The following is an 18,043-nucleotide window of genomic DNA, read 5'->3' on the forward strand; positions in this document are numbered from 1 at the left end:
AGGCAAGTGTCTTAGCCACTATGCTACCAGAGCTCCCAAATACAGTAGTCCAATTCAAAATGACCAGTGTCAGTCCATTTCAGCTCACTGATACCTAGGGTATTGATCTTTATGTGTTCTATTTCATTTTTTACAGTTTCCACTTTTCCTAGATGCATACCTCATAATTCCACATTCTGATTATTAATGGATGTTTGCAGCTGTTTTGAGTTGTGCCACATCAGCACATGAAGGTCCTAAAAGTTTTACTCTATCCATGTCATTAATGCAGACTTTACTTTGAGGATGCAGCTCTTCCCCACTTACATGTTGAGTGCCTTCCAACTTGAAGGGCACATTTTCTGGCATTATATAAAGCAATGCTTCCCTGCCATGCATAAGGTTTTCAGTAGCCAAATTTTTTTCAGAAGTGGACCTGACCATGTCCTTCTTCCTAATGTGTTTTCATCTGGAAACTCTGCTGAAACATGTCCACCATGGGTGACCCTGCTGGTATTTGAAATACCAGTAGCAGAGCATCCAGTGTCACAGTAACACATCAGCCACCACAGATGACAAACTAACAGTGCAACAAATTGTTATATGAGCCTATTTTGAGAGACCATCACTCCTGAGAACTATGACATGTTTCTGTCAGTCTCAGGGACTTACCAAAGCAGCGCTTCTCAGTGATAGGTCTAAGGTCTTTCTTTCCACCCTCCTCCCATTGTTAATTACTGGCAATGTGTGGTCCAACTCACCTCTCCTTGATTTGGTGGCTTTTTTAAACATCTAGCATAAATACCATAGTTGAGAATACATTTAATACTTTTTTTTTCTAATGAGCACTTCCTATGGGTCTGAGACACTGGTGATAGAAAGTTCTGAGCAAGTTTTAAGACAATGCCTGCTCTCTGATTCTTAAGGTAACAGGAAATGGATATCAAAGAAGAAAAAAACTGTAAATTAATATGCTGTTATAGAAATAGGTTGTCTATACATTAACAAGTGAAGCAGGCTTGGTGCAGATGTTTGCCCAGGGGTAGCAGCTGTTATTAGCTGCAGCAAATTGTTATGTCAGTATATAAGCTCCTTTTTGTCATATCTTCTGATTTACAGGTGAAATATCCAAACATGTAAATGGTAGCAACTGGCAACTTATGCAAAATACTGTTAGCCAAGCAAATTGCATCTGTATTTACAACCTATGGATACAGTGTTTTAGCAGTGCAAGAAGTCAGGGGAGAGAGGTTATTTACAGGTAAAGAATAACATCAGCAAAGCCCACGTGCTTTTTCAGTCTCTAGTTATATCAGTGGTATTCCTTTAATATTCTTATGATCATCACCCTGAACTGTCAGATAAATATATCGAGGACCATCAAGGACTGTGGCACCAAGTAAGAGACTTAAGAGCCAATTACTTATATTCATGCAATTCAGACTTCTAATAAAGAATTTTCACCCTCAGGGTAGAAATATTTATTAACTGTCAAAAGTGTACTTACCGTCTTTATTTCCCTATCTGCTGAAAAGCTTCAGTAATTGTTAGAATGCATACTGATTTATGATTAATACCACTGTATTATGCTTGGTAGTTATGCAATTAAATTTGTCCTGGAAAAACATCCTTCTTAGTGTGGAGGTATTCAGAATTCTCTAGATGAATCCCTCTTGTTGCTTTGTGTAGCATTTTAACATTTCAAAGGCTTTCACAATCTGTTATATCATTTTATGTCTTTAAGATGTTCTATAAATAATTGCAATGATAAATTATATAAAATTTAAAAGAGAGCACATTTTGGAAGATCAAGATGTTTGCACTCAAGCTTTGGATGCATGTCGTGAAATACTCTGGAGAAGACACACAGTCCCCTGCCTTTGCTCATACTGTTGTTTCTCCCAGGATAGTCCTTTCTCACTAGCCCATGGATTGTTCAGGATTCAATTTAAAGCCAGTTCTCCCTCCTTAAGCATTTCCTGTCTTGTGTTATTGGGCAGTCTACTTTCGTAGTGATACCACCTCGGAAACCCAAGGGGAGGGGTCGCTATGAGTTGGATCCAGCTTCACAGCAGTGAGTTTGTTTTTCCTTTTTGGTTTTTGGCTTGCCTTACTATTTGTACCACTCCTCTCATCTCACATGGTTTGCCCTTGAAATGAGGTGCTTGTCCGTCACAGTACCTCAATATCTTCACTTGTTAGGTTAGTTGGCTCTCTTGGTAAGGAACTGCTTTGGATATGCCAGGATCAGAGTGTCTCAGTGAGCACAGTGTTAGGTTATAGATCAAACCTGATTTTGATTACCATCTTAATTAGACACACCCATGTGAACTTAGGCTAGTTGTTCAGCCTCTCCAAGTTGGTATTTTCATCCAAAACGATTATTGTATTAGTTTCCTGGGTTTGGCACAACAAATTATCACAGCGTGGTATTAAAAACAACAGGAATTTATTTCATCACAGTTCTGAAGGCTGGTAGTCTGAGACCAAGGGTTAGTTGGGACTGGTCCCTGCTGAAGGCACCGTGGAACAGTGCATCCCATGACCCTTTGTTAGCTCTTGGTGGTCCCCGGCAGTCCTCGCCAGGCCTTGGCTGCCATTCCTGGGCTCTAATCTCTGTCTCCATTTTCACATCACTTTCTCTTCATTTTGTTTCTGTGCCTGGGAGCCCCCTACCCTTTTCCTTGCAAGGACACCAGTCATTGGATTTAGGGCCCACCTTAAATTTGGGATGATCTCACATCGGTATCTTTAATTGCATATGCAAAGACTCTATTTCCAAATGAAGTCCATTCACATGTATCATGTGACTTAATTTGTATTTATAGGGACAATTCAATCCACTACAATATTGATTTTAAAAATTCTTCACAGTAGAAGGAGAATAATGTGGAACAAAACTCAAAATCATTTGGAGAAAAAATGGGAGGGCAGGTTTGCTGGTTCGATAGGGCCTGATGGAACCACTGAGACTATGCCCCTTAGCTGCCCTTCAGGTCTGGAATTGAACCCACACCTGTGGCTTCCAGCCAAACAAAAGACAGGCATATGAGCTGAACATTTACCTGAGGCAGATACACTCCTTAGATAGAACAATCATGGGAGAAAGAAGGGCTGTGTATGCACAGGGAGACAGCTCAGGGGGCAGAAGTGCATGGAGGGTTGGAAACACGGAAGAAGTAACTATCGGAAGTGGGAGGGGAGCTGTTGCATTGTGGTATATTGTGGTCAATGTCATGAGACAAAGTATATGTAAACTGCTGTATGGAAAGTGAATTTGCTCTGTAAATTTCCACCCAAATCACATTAAAAAAAAATTCTTTACAGATTTGTTAGAAAGTATTAGTGAGAAAACAAGAGCTAAGTATGGTTTCAGGCACATAGTAGGTATTCCATGAATGTTAGTGGCCATTTCTCTTCTCTGCCTTCTTTGTTTTTTATTGTTCCTCAGATTCCTGTCCCTTGACACCCATCTTGTCTTGTTTGCTACTCTCTGAATTCAACCCTGTAACTCAGACTTAAGGAGCCTGTTGGTGCAATGATTAAACATCAGGCTGTTAACCAAAAGGTCAACAGTTTCAGCCTACAAGCTGTTCTCTGTGGAAGGAAAACCTGGTTATCTGCTCCTGTAAAGAGTACTGCATAGGAAACCCTATGGGGAAGTTTTACTTTGTCACATAGGGTTACCATGAATTGGAATTGACTCGACATGACATAGCAACAACTCAGACCTGACTCACTTTCACAGATGAATGAAACTGTCTTTGGAGTCTCATAGATATGAACTCAGAGATATTTCTGTCTTTTAGTAGATGTAGGACATTTGAGGCTCAGTTTTCCCATCTCTTAAATGGGCATTATAAACTTAAAATCCCATAGTGCTATTCAGATGACTGAATGGGCGAACATATGGAAAGCCAGAACATGGTGAATGATCCAGTGTTCAATAAATCAAAACCACTAGTGATACTGATACAGGAAATGATTTTAGGCTGTTTTGGACAGAGAGATGAAGTATGAATTGAGAAGAGTACCACAAAATCTGTACTTTCTATAAATTCAGTGTTAAACTGCAGAATTTTGGTTAAGCTGAGAATATGACATTTTATATCACTAAAATTTAGAGGTTTGAAAACCACAAAGTGTTTGCTGAAACCTAAAATTGTGATGTAGCCCTACATTATAGTCAGTTTATTTATATATTCTTGTCCAGCTGGTGGATACGAAAGCTGAAAATAGTCCTGAGGGCCCACCCCTCCTTCATTGTCTTCATCACAAGTTCTCTTCTGCATCTCTTAAAATGGACAGGCTATTCTTCCAAGACATCCCATGCAGCTGCCTTAGAGAAGGATCCAGTCTTCTCCATCTAGCACCATCCTACCGGGAGTGGCATTTTTCCTTTAAAAGAGCAGAGAGTCAATATTTTAGGTTTTGTAGGCCACTTCCAGTCTCTGTGGCATATTTGTCTTTGTTTTGTTTTGTTTTTATAACTCTTTAAAAGCATTAAAGTCATTCTAAGAGGAAAGTAGGCAACAGGTCAGAGTGAGCTTGCAGACCATGGTTTGGTGAGGAAGGAAGAAAGGGTGGGTTTGAAACCCACCGTCCTAATAAACTAATGCCTTCTTTTGGGAAAAAGGATAAAGCACTCTCATCTTTTTAAAAAAAAAAAAAATATTAAAGATACTATGTTAGTACCTTTACTTCTTTGGTACAAATAGATTTTCAAGTGAATTTTTACTTATTTTATAGTAGTACCACATCTCGCTGCATTCCTCATTGAAAAATGAGGAGGATCGTTGTAAACCAGATGGAGCACAGACTGCAGGCATGAAAAACATGAAAGAAAGAACAGTGTGAAAGAAACATTTAATCATGACATGGAAAAAATCATAATGGCAACTTTTCCATTATGTGAAATCTCACTTCTCACTCCATGGAAGCAAGACTGGCCAATAGATTCCTGTAAAGACTTACCACCTCAGAACCCCGAAGGGGGTTGCTATGAGTCGGGATCGACTCAATAGCAGTGAGTTTGGTGGGTTTTTTTTTTTTTTGGTGTGTTTAGGGTGTGTGTTTATTAAAATTACAGAGGTATAATTTTCCTTCTTTATTCCCATTTATGTTTCCTCAAAATTCCAGTGGATGTGATTTTTTTATTTTGGTTTTTGCAGGATTATGACTTAAGCCAGCTCCAGCAGCCTGATACCGTGGAGCCTGATGCCATCAAACCTGTTGGGATCCGAAGATTGGATGAGAGACCCATCCACGCAGAGCCCCAGTACCCAGTCAGATCTGCAGCCCCTCACCCTGGGGATATTGGCGATTTCATTAATGAGGTAAAAAGAGAGACTCTCTTTATAAGGGTTTTTTCTTTTTCCTTCTTCTTCTCCTCTTTTTTTTTTTTTTTTAAATGCTGTTAGATCTGTGTAGACTAGAAATTGTTTGAAATATAGCTAAGCAGTTGCTTAAAATACACATTTATTTCTTAAGTTTATCTTTGTGTGAAAGCAAACGTGGGCTTCAATAAAAGAGAACAATTTTAATTGCTCTGATAAACCAAAAAGAAATCTGTAAATTAATACTCAGTGTTTTTACAATTATATTCATCGTTTAATATCTTTTAGTCACACCATCTCCAAGAAGAACTTTTTTCCTAGATTACAAGTAATAAATAAACTAACAAAATTATGTTGTTGTTGTTGTTATTGTTATGTGCCATCGAGTGGGACCCGACTCATAGCGACCCCTCCTTGGGTTTCCAAGGCAATATCACTACGGAAGTAGATTGCCCCATCTTCCTTCCAAGGAGTGGCTGGTGGGTTTGAACCGCCAGCCTTCTGGTTAGCAGTCAAGTGCTTTAGGCACTATGCTAATTTCATTTACTATCACTGATAAATATAAAATGATTCACTTAAATTTTCATCATGTGGTGCTCTTTGAATCCCACAAATGGTGAGTACTCAGTGCCTACCAAATGACTAGAGAGTTCCATCAAATGAGATTAGTTGGAAGAGCAGCTAAATGAAATATTATGTAAGTGATTTAAATGCTTGTCTAGTTCAAGAGTTTTAAGAGCTTCTGTAAGAGGAAGCAGATTCTCTGTTGAATATAGCAGATAGGATTATCATTGTCAAAATCATGAAGGCATTCTTTTATTCATTGCTGACCAAGAGTTCTCCTACATTTAATATGCAAGTTTCATAGTAAAATGATTTATGCTGCTGCTTTTGATCACATCTATAGTCTTACTGTCATTATACTTTTGAATTCTTCATTTCATATATAATAGAGTGATGTATATTGGTATTGATTGTGTATACGGCAGGATTCCTTTTCTCTAGCCTTATTCCCCTTCACATATCTCTGAGATAAGAGTTGGTTCCACTGCATTTCAAAGTAGCATGTATCTGTTGTACGTGGCCTTCAGTCAAATGCTGATAAGGCTCTTGGTTCCTGGGCTTACTTGAAACAGTGGTGTAATATGTACACATAGCCAATATGCTTTAGCTTTTTAGATGCACTTAGACCTTGTAGAAGAAGTTTTGAAGCAAAGTTGGAATAATTATCTTTATAATTATACATTACTATCTACTGCTAAAATACATGCTGGTGTCCGAACATACGCATTCATAGGTTACTTTCTAGTAAAAGGATATGGAAGGCAAAAACAACAAAAAGCCCGTTACTCCTCTATCAACAAAAGTTTGTCCTAATGGTGCAGCTCTTAGTTATATATAAGTCTGGTTAAGGGAATTTGCCAAAATGTATACATACGGCTAAGTCTTTTAGAATATGTAGGGGTGTCTGGTGATTATACTTCTAATTTAGCATATGTCATTATGAGAAATTACTTAGTTGTTCTTACATGGCTATAACATTTGTTCAGTATCTTTCTATGACTGGACTAGAAAGAATAAACGCATATAATGTCTTAAAACAGTTTAAGGCACGTAGAAGGAATTCAACCACACTTTTAAAATGCATTTAAAATGCACAGAGATTTATTTATCTCCAAGTCTTATTTGATTTAGCAGGGTATCAGATGTTTCCAAGGGAGAGTAATATGGTGGTGACTGTAATTGGAGTGTTTTCATAGATGTAAGGAATAGGTACATGACAACATGTTCTAGTTTGTTGAAGTGCTAATGAATGCTGTCTGGATTCTTGAAAATGATGACGTATTTCTAGTCTGTTAGGTAGAGTAAAAGAAGTCACACATTATTTCAGTTTCAACTGCTGAATTTCATTCTATTTGGAGGGTCAAACATGACCTTCAGAGGGTGAAAAATTGAAACAAGTTTTTAATCTCAGCCCAACAGTAGGTATTAGCATACCTCCAATAACTTTGCTAATCCTATATATTTCTTTATCACAGAAATATAAAACCTAAGTGCATATTTCATTTGAAAGACCAACTTTTCATTAATATCATTTAAAAACTTATGGAAATTTCCTTTGGAATAACTCATTTGAACTAAAGTTTAAAAGTTTGCCTTTTTGTCCCATTAGTTCAATTTAATCCATATTCTTTAAAACATGTCTATCCACTCTTACAGGAGGCATATATTAGAGTTCAGTTCCAACTGCCTCACCTAACAGCCCTGTGACCTTGGACAAGTTATTTAGCCTCTTGGATTTCTATTTTCTTATTTATGAAAAGGGAGAATAATAAAACCTCCTTTTATAGTTGCAATGGGGATGAAATGAGATACTCTATGTAGAGTGCTTGGTAAGTGCCTGGCACATAGTAAAACCCCTTAATTACTATTACTGTCATATTAATTATTATTACAAGTAAGCTGTCTTTCAAGAGTAAAAAGCTGTCCACTGTCCTCTAATTGTAAATAACACCATTAAAATTATCTACTTCCAAAAAAATTGCTTTAAGTGAAATAAAATTCCCAAAAGGGAGGTCATAAGGTTGGTTAGCTCAGCCACAGGATACTACTACTACAATGCAAGCATGGTATGCTTTTATTTCCACGTGCAGGATTCCTTTTCTCTGGCCTTATCCCCCTTCACATATCTCTGAGATAAGAGTTGGTTCCACTGCATTTCAAAGTAGCATATATCTGTTGTACATGGCCTTCAATCAAACCTACCTCTTATTCTTCTAAATTATATGAAGAGGATGCTGAAGGGTAAAAAGGAAGTCCAGGGTAGCAGTGCAGATTTACTTTCTAGAATGTACAAAGTGTCTATTATATATCAAATATGTGATACCAAATGTATGCCAGCACTGTGTTGGACATCAGGGGAGTCAATGAACACAAAACAACCTCTGCAGAAAGGGATGTCACATTCTAGTGTAACCTAAACATGGTATATAAAAGTATAGAGCAAGTCCTTTTGAATCCCACAAGATAAGGATTATTCCCTGTTATGGTCCAGAAAAATCCATGCATTAAAAGTGATGAGCTGTGGTGGTGTATCATTACAGCTTTAGGCTGCTAACCAAAAGGTTGGCAGTTCAAGCCTACCAGCTGCTCCTCAGAAGAAGGATGAGGCAACCTGGTTCTATAAAGATTTACAATTTGGAAACTGTGTGGGGCAGTTCTTTATGTCCTATAGGGTCACTATGAGTCAGAACTGACTTGATGGCAATGGGTTTTGGTTTTGGTTTATTGAGCTTTAAGGATGAATGGATCTTAATCAGATGAAAATATATGTAAGGAAGCATCTCACATGAAGGGAATTGCATTTCAACTAAAAGGAAATGAGTAAGACAATCACGGAAAGTCTCACAAGAACGCTGGGCTGTTGTACATTGCCATCTAGTTGATCCAACTCATGGTGAACCCATGTGGATAGAGTAGAAATGCTTCATAGGGTTTTCAAGGCCGTGACCCTTTAGAAGACTGCCAGGCCTGTCTTCTGAGTTGCTTCTAGTTGGATCTCAACCAGCAGCCTTTGGGCTAGTTCTCTATCACTTAACTGCTCATGGTACCCAGCCACCTGCGTATTTGGGCAATGGTGAATAATTCAGTTGTGGTAGCTATGGCTGAGAATAGCTGAGGTGGAAAAGGTGAGTCAGGCTGGATTTACTGCATTTTTTTTTCAAGTAATCTTACATCAATTAAAAATCAACCTGTATATCCCCAGGGGGTCTCCTCCCTTATTTGAGAAACACTGTTCCAGGTGATGGAGATCAATCAGAAGATTTTACTTGGGAAAGTGATATCATGTAACATTTGAGACAGACACCAAGAGCAGTTTTTAGGAAAGAAGCAGGAATAGTACTGGGGACAGGAAGACCCAATAAAGAGGCTTTTGCTGTAGTCTAGGCAGGATAATGAGGCCTTGAACTAAAGCAGTGGCACCGAGGTTACAGAAGCCAGAGAATTTAAGGGAATCAATAGGACCTCTTTCCTCTTATATCCCTTATCTGTTCCCTCGCTGAAGCATGTGAAGATTTTATAGTTCTTATAAAGGCATATAAAGCACAAGATCAGAAGTCTATAAATATTAACTCAGCACGAATTCAGCCAAAGCCACAGATCTTTCACTTTGCAGAAGAGACTCAAACTATAGAAGGTAGTTCAAACTTATCCAGAGTTCAAGATCTGCCTCTCCAGGAAAAATGAACCGAGAGCATATTTTCTCAAAATTAGTCAAACCTAGATGGGGAGAAAGAAACGCATACATTTAGTTTATAAATTTGGTAACAATATGTCACCCATCATGTGGAATGGTGTCCACACCTAAAGAATAAAGCCATCCCATGAGGGAGAATCCTTACACAACCACTCTGTAGTTGCACACATGGTCAGTTTCCCTTGACAATGACCTTTATAGAATTACTGAAATATTACCAAGGATTTAATGTAATACCTTTTCCAGAAGAGCCATATTTTACTGTCAGATAAAAATCAGTCCTATCCAAGTGGAAGAGACTTAAAGTATTTAACCTTCTGCCTAGAACGATGGCTTGTCTCAGAATTCTTGAAAAGTTCAGTGGTTTTTGCCTTTTTGTAATCATTAAAGCCTAAGACAACGTGGGATGCTCTAGCATGGCACAGTGATCTCTAATGGATTTTTTGACCTGAACTTCTTTTGTTAAAGGAATAAAGAAAACAGATTCAAAAACCACCAGGCTGATCAGAAAGCCAAGGCAGGTGCTAAAAAAACAATGGACTGGAACAGAATCTTTTTGAGAATAGTGGATGTAGGAATAGATTATCACTTGCAATATATTTATTTTAAGCAATTAAACAGGTGGCTTAGAAATTTGATGGAAAGGCAGGAATCCTTTAACCCAGGAGTGAAGACCAGACAGTTGCTAGTGTTTATCTGCAGGGAACAGCAGCATTGGAACTCTGCTTTCCTCTCCACTGAGTGCAGACACAGTTGAGGCCCTGCCTTTGACTCTTCGGAGCTAATTTTAGTCTTGACCTATCCATATTTCCAGTTTGGAGCTGACACCATAAGGATTGGGCACAGCTCTGCATGTGTTTTCGTTCTGAAATTGCATTGTGCTAAAACAGATGACCCGAACAAAGTGACCTTGGCCATTGTCTCTCTTGTCCATACTATAAGGCAGTTTTACTTAAGGTCATAATGAAAATTTAATATTTATTTCCTAAGCCGATTGTCCTTAATATCAGGAATTTCCTCTATTTTTCTTGATTTTCTCTTCACGTCTTTCTTAAGGGTCCATTTCTTGTTCAAACTCAAGATAGACTGTGCTAAAGTGGAGGAGTCACCTATTGCTTGAATTTGCAGTTGCTGGATGTGGTAGGGGAGAGGTGTACATGCTAATATTGTGAAGCTATGCTCCAGGAGGACAGAGATTGCAGCTACCTTATTAATAATTGTATATCCAACACTAAGGAGAATATTTGACAATGATAGATAACAAAATGACTGAACCGAATGAAAAACAATTGAAATTGCATTCTTTGGCTTTTGCTAAGTAAAGCTACAGTAACAAACAACTCTCAAGTATTGGTGGTTTACAGTAACAAAGTTTATTTCTTATTCAAGTTAATGTAGATTTTCTGCCATCAGTGGCTCTGTTCTTGATCTACATGTCTTCTTGATTTCAGGATCCAAGTTGAAATGGTACCCCCATGTAGGGCAAGCCAGTCTCCTTTCTTGGAGGAAAGGAGGAGAAAATGGGTGGAAACACATTACATGAGGTTTTAAAGAGTCTACTCTTACATCTACTTACATTTCACTGGCCCAAGCCAGTTACATAGTCATGCCTGACCATGGGTTGGGGAAGTGAACTCTGATGCCAGAGAGGCACTTGTAGTCACTCAGCCACAGGTGTGGGATGTTTGAGTTGCCTATAGGGGGTGGGAAAAGAATCACTAAGACCAACTATAGTCTTCCACAAAAGGGAACTATGAACTCTGAGAAATTGTGATTTCTTATGATTCTCAATCTTAGCAGAATTGAATTATAGCTTTTTCTAAAAATATGATACAGAAAATCTTATCAGAAATCATTTATGTTTTATCTGTTGAAGCAGTTTGCTGAAGAATTGCTTTATTTTCATCTTACACATTCTTATCTATATTCTAAATAGCATAACCTGACCTGGGGATGCTTAATTAAATGGTTATGGTTGTTGCTAAAAGATATTTGGAGACTGGAAAAATCACTGTGTATGCTTTTCACTGTCATTTTTTGATCAAAGTCAAGCAGCTGCCTTTTTTTTTTTTCCTAAAGAATTATTGTGTCTTCCAATTTTTGTTTGTTTTCTTCCAAATTCAAAAGCAGGCAACTGTTCTTGAAACTTAAATATTTTTTGGGAAAATTAGTATCTATTGAGTTCTAACATGTGCTAGAATTCTGGTGGAGCAGTAGTTAAGTCATTGTAGCTGCAAACCAGAAGGCCACTCTATGGATGAAAATAAGTCAGTCTGCTTCTCTGAAGATTTACAGCCTTGGAAATCCTGTAGGGCAGTTCTGTGCTGTCCTAAAGGGTTGCTATGAGTCCAAATAGTTGAAGGCAGTGTGTTGTTTTGTTTTGTTTGTTTGTTTGTTTGTTAACATATGCTAGATAGCAGGGATCATGAGGCTGGCACAGGACTAGGCAGTGTTTCATTCTGTTGTACAAAAGGTCGCCATGAGTTGGAGATGACTCGATGGCACATAACAAAACAACAACAAGATACTCTGGCACCTTTATCTCCTTTGGTCTTTAGAGTAATTTTATTACTGTTATAATGGTTATAAATGAGGAAACTAAGGCATCTAGAGCTTAGGCAGGTCATACAGCTAATACGATGCTGAGATATGAACCCAGAGTCTTATCTATTAGCCACTGTACTACACTGAGTCTTTTTTAAAAAATAAAATAAATTTTGTATTGTGATTTGAGTGAAATTTTACAAAGCAAATTCTTTTCACATTCAACAGTTCATACACATTTTGTTTTATGACACTGGTTGCTTTCCCCACAGTGTAACACCCCTCCTCCCACTTCCTCCCAGTGGTTACGCTTTCCCTGTGTCCTTCTTGCCTGTGCATTCCTGCCTCCCTACCTTTCTCCCTGTGCAAATGCTGCCCTTTTTATCCCCATGGTTGATTGTTCCAAGGAGTGCATCTTCCTGGTGTAGGTGTTCAGCTCATAGGCCTGTCTGTTGTTTGGCCAAAAGTTATGCCATGGAAGCGAGTTCAATTCCAGACCAGAAGGGTGCCTTAGGGCCATACATAATCTCAGGGGTCTTACCACTCTCTGTCAGAACAGTAAGTGTGATCTTTTTATGATAATGAGTGCCACATTTTTCTACCATTGTATGCAGGATCTCCAATTTTGATCCCTTTCTGAGTGGTTGGCATTGGTAGCCAGGCACCAATGCCACAGTTCTTCTGGTCTCAGGGTCTTATAGGCTGAAGTTCTCATGGTCTGTTAGTCCTTTGGACAAACTGTTTCCATGTGTCTTTGATTTTCTTCATTCTTCTTTGCTCTGGACAAGGATAGACCACTAGTTGCCTCTTAGATGGACACTCGCAAGCTTATAAGACCCCAGTAAAGTAAGATGTAGAACGCTATTTTTGTGCACCATGTTGTGCTAATTGAGCATGATGTGCTCTGCAGCCATGGTCCCCAGCCCAGCCCAGCGACTCACTCCTCAAGCACTGCTCATTCCCCTCTTTGTCCTCTGTAAACTTGTAAGAATAAATAGAGCAACTCATACTAATTAAGAGGTATTTATCATGTTCATGTTCTCTTGAAATACATGTGAGATAGAAGTATTTATCTCTAAAGTAGCACAGGTCTTGACATGTATTAGATAAAGAGGCCACAATAAAACAGCCAGCATCAGAGTGCAAAATTATGGGAAAAGAGAAAGATTTCTTGGAGATGAATGCTGGCTTACCTTGGACTTGTTGTTGTTAGGTGTTGTCAGGTCAGTTTCCACTCATAGCAACCCCATGTGACCAAGTGGAACTGCTCCCCAGGATTTGCTAGGCTAGAATCTTTCTGAGAGCAAATCACCAGGTCATTATCCTGTGGAGCCACTGGCGGGGGCGGGGGGTCAAAAAGCCAGCGTTTTATTTCACAGCCAAGAAAGTAAGCACTCTTTACCTTTGGAGAGCTGCTTTACCTTGGAATAATAGAATGAAATTGGTGGGGGGCGGGGGTGGATTAAGGAAACTACCAAAAGAATATGATATTAAATCCTTAAAACTTTTGTTACTGTTTTTGGTTAGGTGCCGTTGCGTTGTTTCTGCCTCATAGCACCCTTATGTTCAACAGAATGAAACACTGCCCCACCGTGCGCCATGCTCACAATCCTTGCCAAGCTTGAGCCCATTGTCAGAGATACTGTACACAGGGAAGAAACTCAATGAAATAAACGGAGTTTCTTCCCCATGTACACTGACCCTCTACTTTACCAAGCATCATAGCCTTCTCCAGCAATCCCTCCCTTCTGGCAACATGACCAAAGTACAAAAGATGAAGTCTGGCCATTCTTGCTTCCAAGGAGCATTCAGTCTGTACTTCCCCCAAGACAGACCTGTCCATTCTTCCAGCAGTTTATGGTACTTCACTATTCTACACCAGCAGTGCAATTCAAATGCATCCGTTCTTCTGCTGTCTTCCTTATTCATTGTCCAGCTCCCACTTGCATCTAAGGCTACTGAAAAGACCATTGCTTAGGTCGGGTGTACCTTAATCTTCAAAGTGACATCTTTGCTCTTTAACATGTACAAAGGTCTTTTGCAGCAGATTTACCAAATGCAATATGTTGTTTAATTTCTTGACTGCTGCTTCTGGAGGCATTGATTGTGGATCCAAGTAAAATTAAATCCTTGACAACTCTAATCTTTTCTCCATTTATCGTAATGCTACTTATCGGGCCAGTTGTGAGAATTTTGTTTTCTTTATGTTGAGGTGTAATCCATACCGAAGGCTTTATCAGTAAGTGCTTGAAGTCTTCTTCACTTTCAGCAAGCAAGGTTGTGTCTTCTACATATCACAGGTTGTTAATGAGTCTTTCTCCAATCCTGATGTCACATTCTTCTTCATACAGTCTAGCTTCTTGGATTATTTATTCAGCATACAGATTGGATAAGTAATCGTGAAAGAATATAACCCTAACACACACCTTTCTTGATTTTAAATCATGCTCTTGTTCTGTTCAAACAGCTGCCTCTTAATCTATATACAGGTTCCTCATGAGCACAATTAAGTGTTCTGGAATTCCCGTTCGCAGTGCTATCCATAATTTGTTATGATCCACAAAGTCAATTGCCTAGTCAATAAAACACAGGTAAACTTCTTCCTGATATTCTTTACTTTAATCCAGGATCCATCTGACATCAGTAATGATATCCTTCATTCCATGTCCTCTTCTGAATCCAGCTTGAATTTCTGGAAGTTGCCTGTCAATATGCTATTGCAATCACAAAATTTTTTACAGAACATAATTATGAATTAGCTGCAGATACTTGAATTTAACATTATAATAAGCATCTTTTTAATATAATACATTTATATAGTTAATATAGATAACTATTTCCTTAGTTATTTTTTTTTTTTTAAGAATCAGCTATACAGGCTATTTTAGATTGACAAGATCCACACACACACACACACACACACACACACACACAAATATTTATACAGACCTTGCATTATGACTCTTCTGCTGTCTGTGGAAGTCAGCTCTTACAACTGACTAGAAAAGATCCATATTTGTGCCCATTTCAAAGAAAGGCAATCTAACAGAATGTGGAGATTATCAAACCATATCACTTATATCACACACAAATAAAATTTTGTAAAAGATAATTCAAACACAGCTGCAGCAATACATTTACAGGTGTTCTGGTTACCTAGTGCCACTCTGACAAGAATATACCACAAATGGGATGGCCTTAACAAACAGGAGTTTATTCCTAAAATTTGGAGGCTTTAAGTCCAAGTTGAAAGTGCCAGGCTCTAGGGGCTGGGTGAAAGCCCCTCAACCTTGGGGTCCAGCTCTGCCTCCTGCTCCCGGCCCACCTGAGCTAGAAGCTTTTCTTCACTCATCAGCTGCTGGCTGCTGAGGCTAAGAAGCCCCAAGGTTGACAAGTAAAAAGGCACAGTCCCAATGTTACCAAACCACATGGCAGGCTATTAACTTAAGTCCATTGTAAGTCTTAAGGTTAGCAGGCTGCTCAACAAAGACACACAGCTACATGCAGGGTCCAAGTGTGCCATAGGCTAGAGACCATTCCCAAGGCTTCTCCTTAAATACAGGAAGCAGACCACCTCCCAAAGGCAGCTACTCAGCTGCTTGTGGTAGATCCCACCATGGAGTTCATTGCCAGTCTCATCATGGGGAATAACTACCAACAGCTGCCCAGCCACTCAACCATGCCCAGCCAAGTTGACACATAAACATAACTACCACAACAGGGAACTGCCAAAAATTGAAGCTAGATTCAGAAGAGGATATGGAATTAAGGATATCATTGCTGATATCATATTTTGGCTGAAAGCACGTAATACTAGAAAGATGTTTATCTATATTATTTTCACTATTCAAAGGCATTCAGCTGTGTGGAGCATATCAAAGTATGGATAACATTGCAAAGAATGGGAATTGTGAGTCATGAGGAACATGTACATAGACCAAGAGGCAGTCATTTGGATATTGCACAGTTTGTATTCAGAAAGTGTGTGTGCCAGAGTTGTATCCCTGTCACCATGCTTATTCACTTTATGTGCTGGGCAAATAGTCTGAGAAGATGGACTATATGAGGAAAAGTGCAGCATCTAGATGGGAGGAGGTCTGTTATTAACCTGAAATGTGCAGATAACACAGCCTAGCTTGGTGAATGCAGAGAGGACTTAAAGCACTTACTGATGAACATCAAGACCTACAGCCTTCGGTGTGGATTGCACCTTAATATAATGAAAGCAAGGGTCCAGACACGGGTACCAATGGGCAGCATCATGATGGATGGAGAAGATGGTGATGTTGTCAAGGATTTCATTTTAATTGGATCCATGGTCAACACCCATGAATGCAGCAGTCAGTAGATCAAACAGTGTGTTGCATTGGGCAAGTCTGGTGCAGAATACCTCTTCAGAGTATTGAAGAGCAAGGGTGTCACTTTGAAGGCTGGGGTGCACCTGACCCAAACCATGTATTTTCAGTCACCTCATATGCAGGCAAAAGCTGGACAGTGCATAAGCAGGACTGAAGAAGAACTGATTCATTTGAGTTGTGATGTTGTCTAAGAAGGTTGAATGTGCCATGGAGTGCCAGAAGAGCAAGCAGATTGGTCTTGGGGAGGTCCCACCAGAGTACTTCTTGGAGACATGGCTGGCAAAACTTCATTTTCTATGCTTTGGGCATGTTGTCAGGAGGTACCAGTTCCTGGAAAGGGACATTAGGCATGGTGGAGTGGAGAGTCAGCACGGAAGAGGAAGATTCTCAACGAGATGGATTGGTACAGTGGCTGCAACAGCGGGCTCAAGCAGCCATTGTGAGGATGGCACGGGACCGGGCAGTGTTTTGTTCTGATGTACATAGGGTCGCCATGGGTCAGAAGCAACTCAATGGCACTTATCAACAACATGGAAGCTGGATGCCCCTCTGTTGTTAAAATAAATAAATAACACCTTTCACATTTTTTCATTTCATTTCACATTTTCTGCTAAGAACATAAATTACTTAATCAGTAACTTTTCCTTACTTTGTAATCCCATCTGACCTGTCTTTGTTTTTCCATTGATATATTTCCAAATTCAGGTAAAATACAATGCCACTTCCTCTCTAAACTCCTAGCTCTTAATGCTAGTCTGAATCAATCTTTTTTTTTTCCCCCAGTATCCTAATGATTTTTGCCAAGACTTCGTGGTTTTACTATTTCTTGATCATTTGCTTCATACTGTATTAATGCCTATTAGGCAGGATTGTAAGTTTATGAAGGGCCAATGTTATGTCCTTCTCTTTGCATGTAATTTCTGTTCAACATATTAATTGTCAAAATTCCCTAACCCTGACTGTGAATATGATTTCAAAGCCCTCACTACTATTTTATGTAACCTATTCTACCTATAATTACTCACTCAACACATGTAGTTTTCACATCTTGTTAATAGTAATAGTTTTTCTATAAATGTTTGTTGAACTAATGAATGAATCATTTTTAATTCTTCTTTTTCTTTCTTTCCAAATTTTAGGGCCTTAAAGCTGCTGATAATGACCCCACAGCCCCACCATATGACTCCCTCCTTGTCTTTGACTATGAAGGCAGTGGCTCCACTGCAGGGTCCTTGAGCTCCCTAAACTCCTCAAGTAGTGGTGGTGAGCAGGACTATGATTACCTGAACGACTGGGGGCCACGGTTCAAGAAACTCGCTGACATGTATGGCGGAGGTGATGACTGAACTTCAGGGTGAACTTGGTTTTTGGACAAGTACAAACATTTCAACTGATATTCCCAAAAAGCATACAGAAGCTAGGCTTTAACTTTGTAGTCTACTAGCACAGTGCTTGCTGGAGGCTTTGGCATAGGCTGCAAACCAATTTGGGCTCAGAGGGAATATCAGTGATCCAATACTGTTTGGAAAACACTGAGCTCAGTTACACTTGAATTTTACAGTACAGAA

General features: G+C 39.2%; 1 protein-coding gene across 1 annotated transcript in view; it reads left to right on the top strand.

Moving 5' to 3' along the window:
- Positions 1-17,821, top strand: part of CDH2 (cadherin 2) — a 333,069-nt gene extending 315,248 nt beyond the window's left edge. The window contains exons 15-16 of the mRNA XM_007935561.2: positions 5,151-5,315; positions 17,615-17,821. Of these exons, the coding sequence (XP_007933752.1) occupies positions 5,151-5,315; positions 17,615-17,821 (372 nt within the window). The remainder of the gene's footprint in view (positions 1-5,150; positions 5,316-17,614) is intronic.
- The last annotated feature ends 222 nt before the right edge of the window (positions 17,822-18,043 follow it).

This window comes from Orycteropus afer, unplaced genomic scaffold, assembly GCF_000298275.1.
Source record: "Orycteropus afer afer isolate SDZICR_OR568_19922 unplaced genomic scaffold, OryAfe1.0 scaffold00030, whole genome shotgun sequence".
Classification (NCBI taxonomy): Eukaryota; Metazoa; Chordata; class Mammalia; order Tubulidentata; family Orycteropodidae; genus Orycteropus; species Orycteropus afer.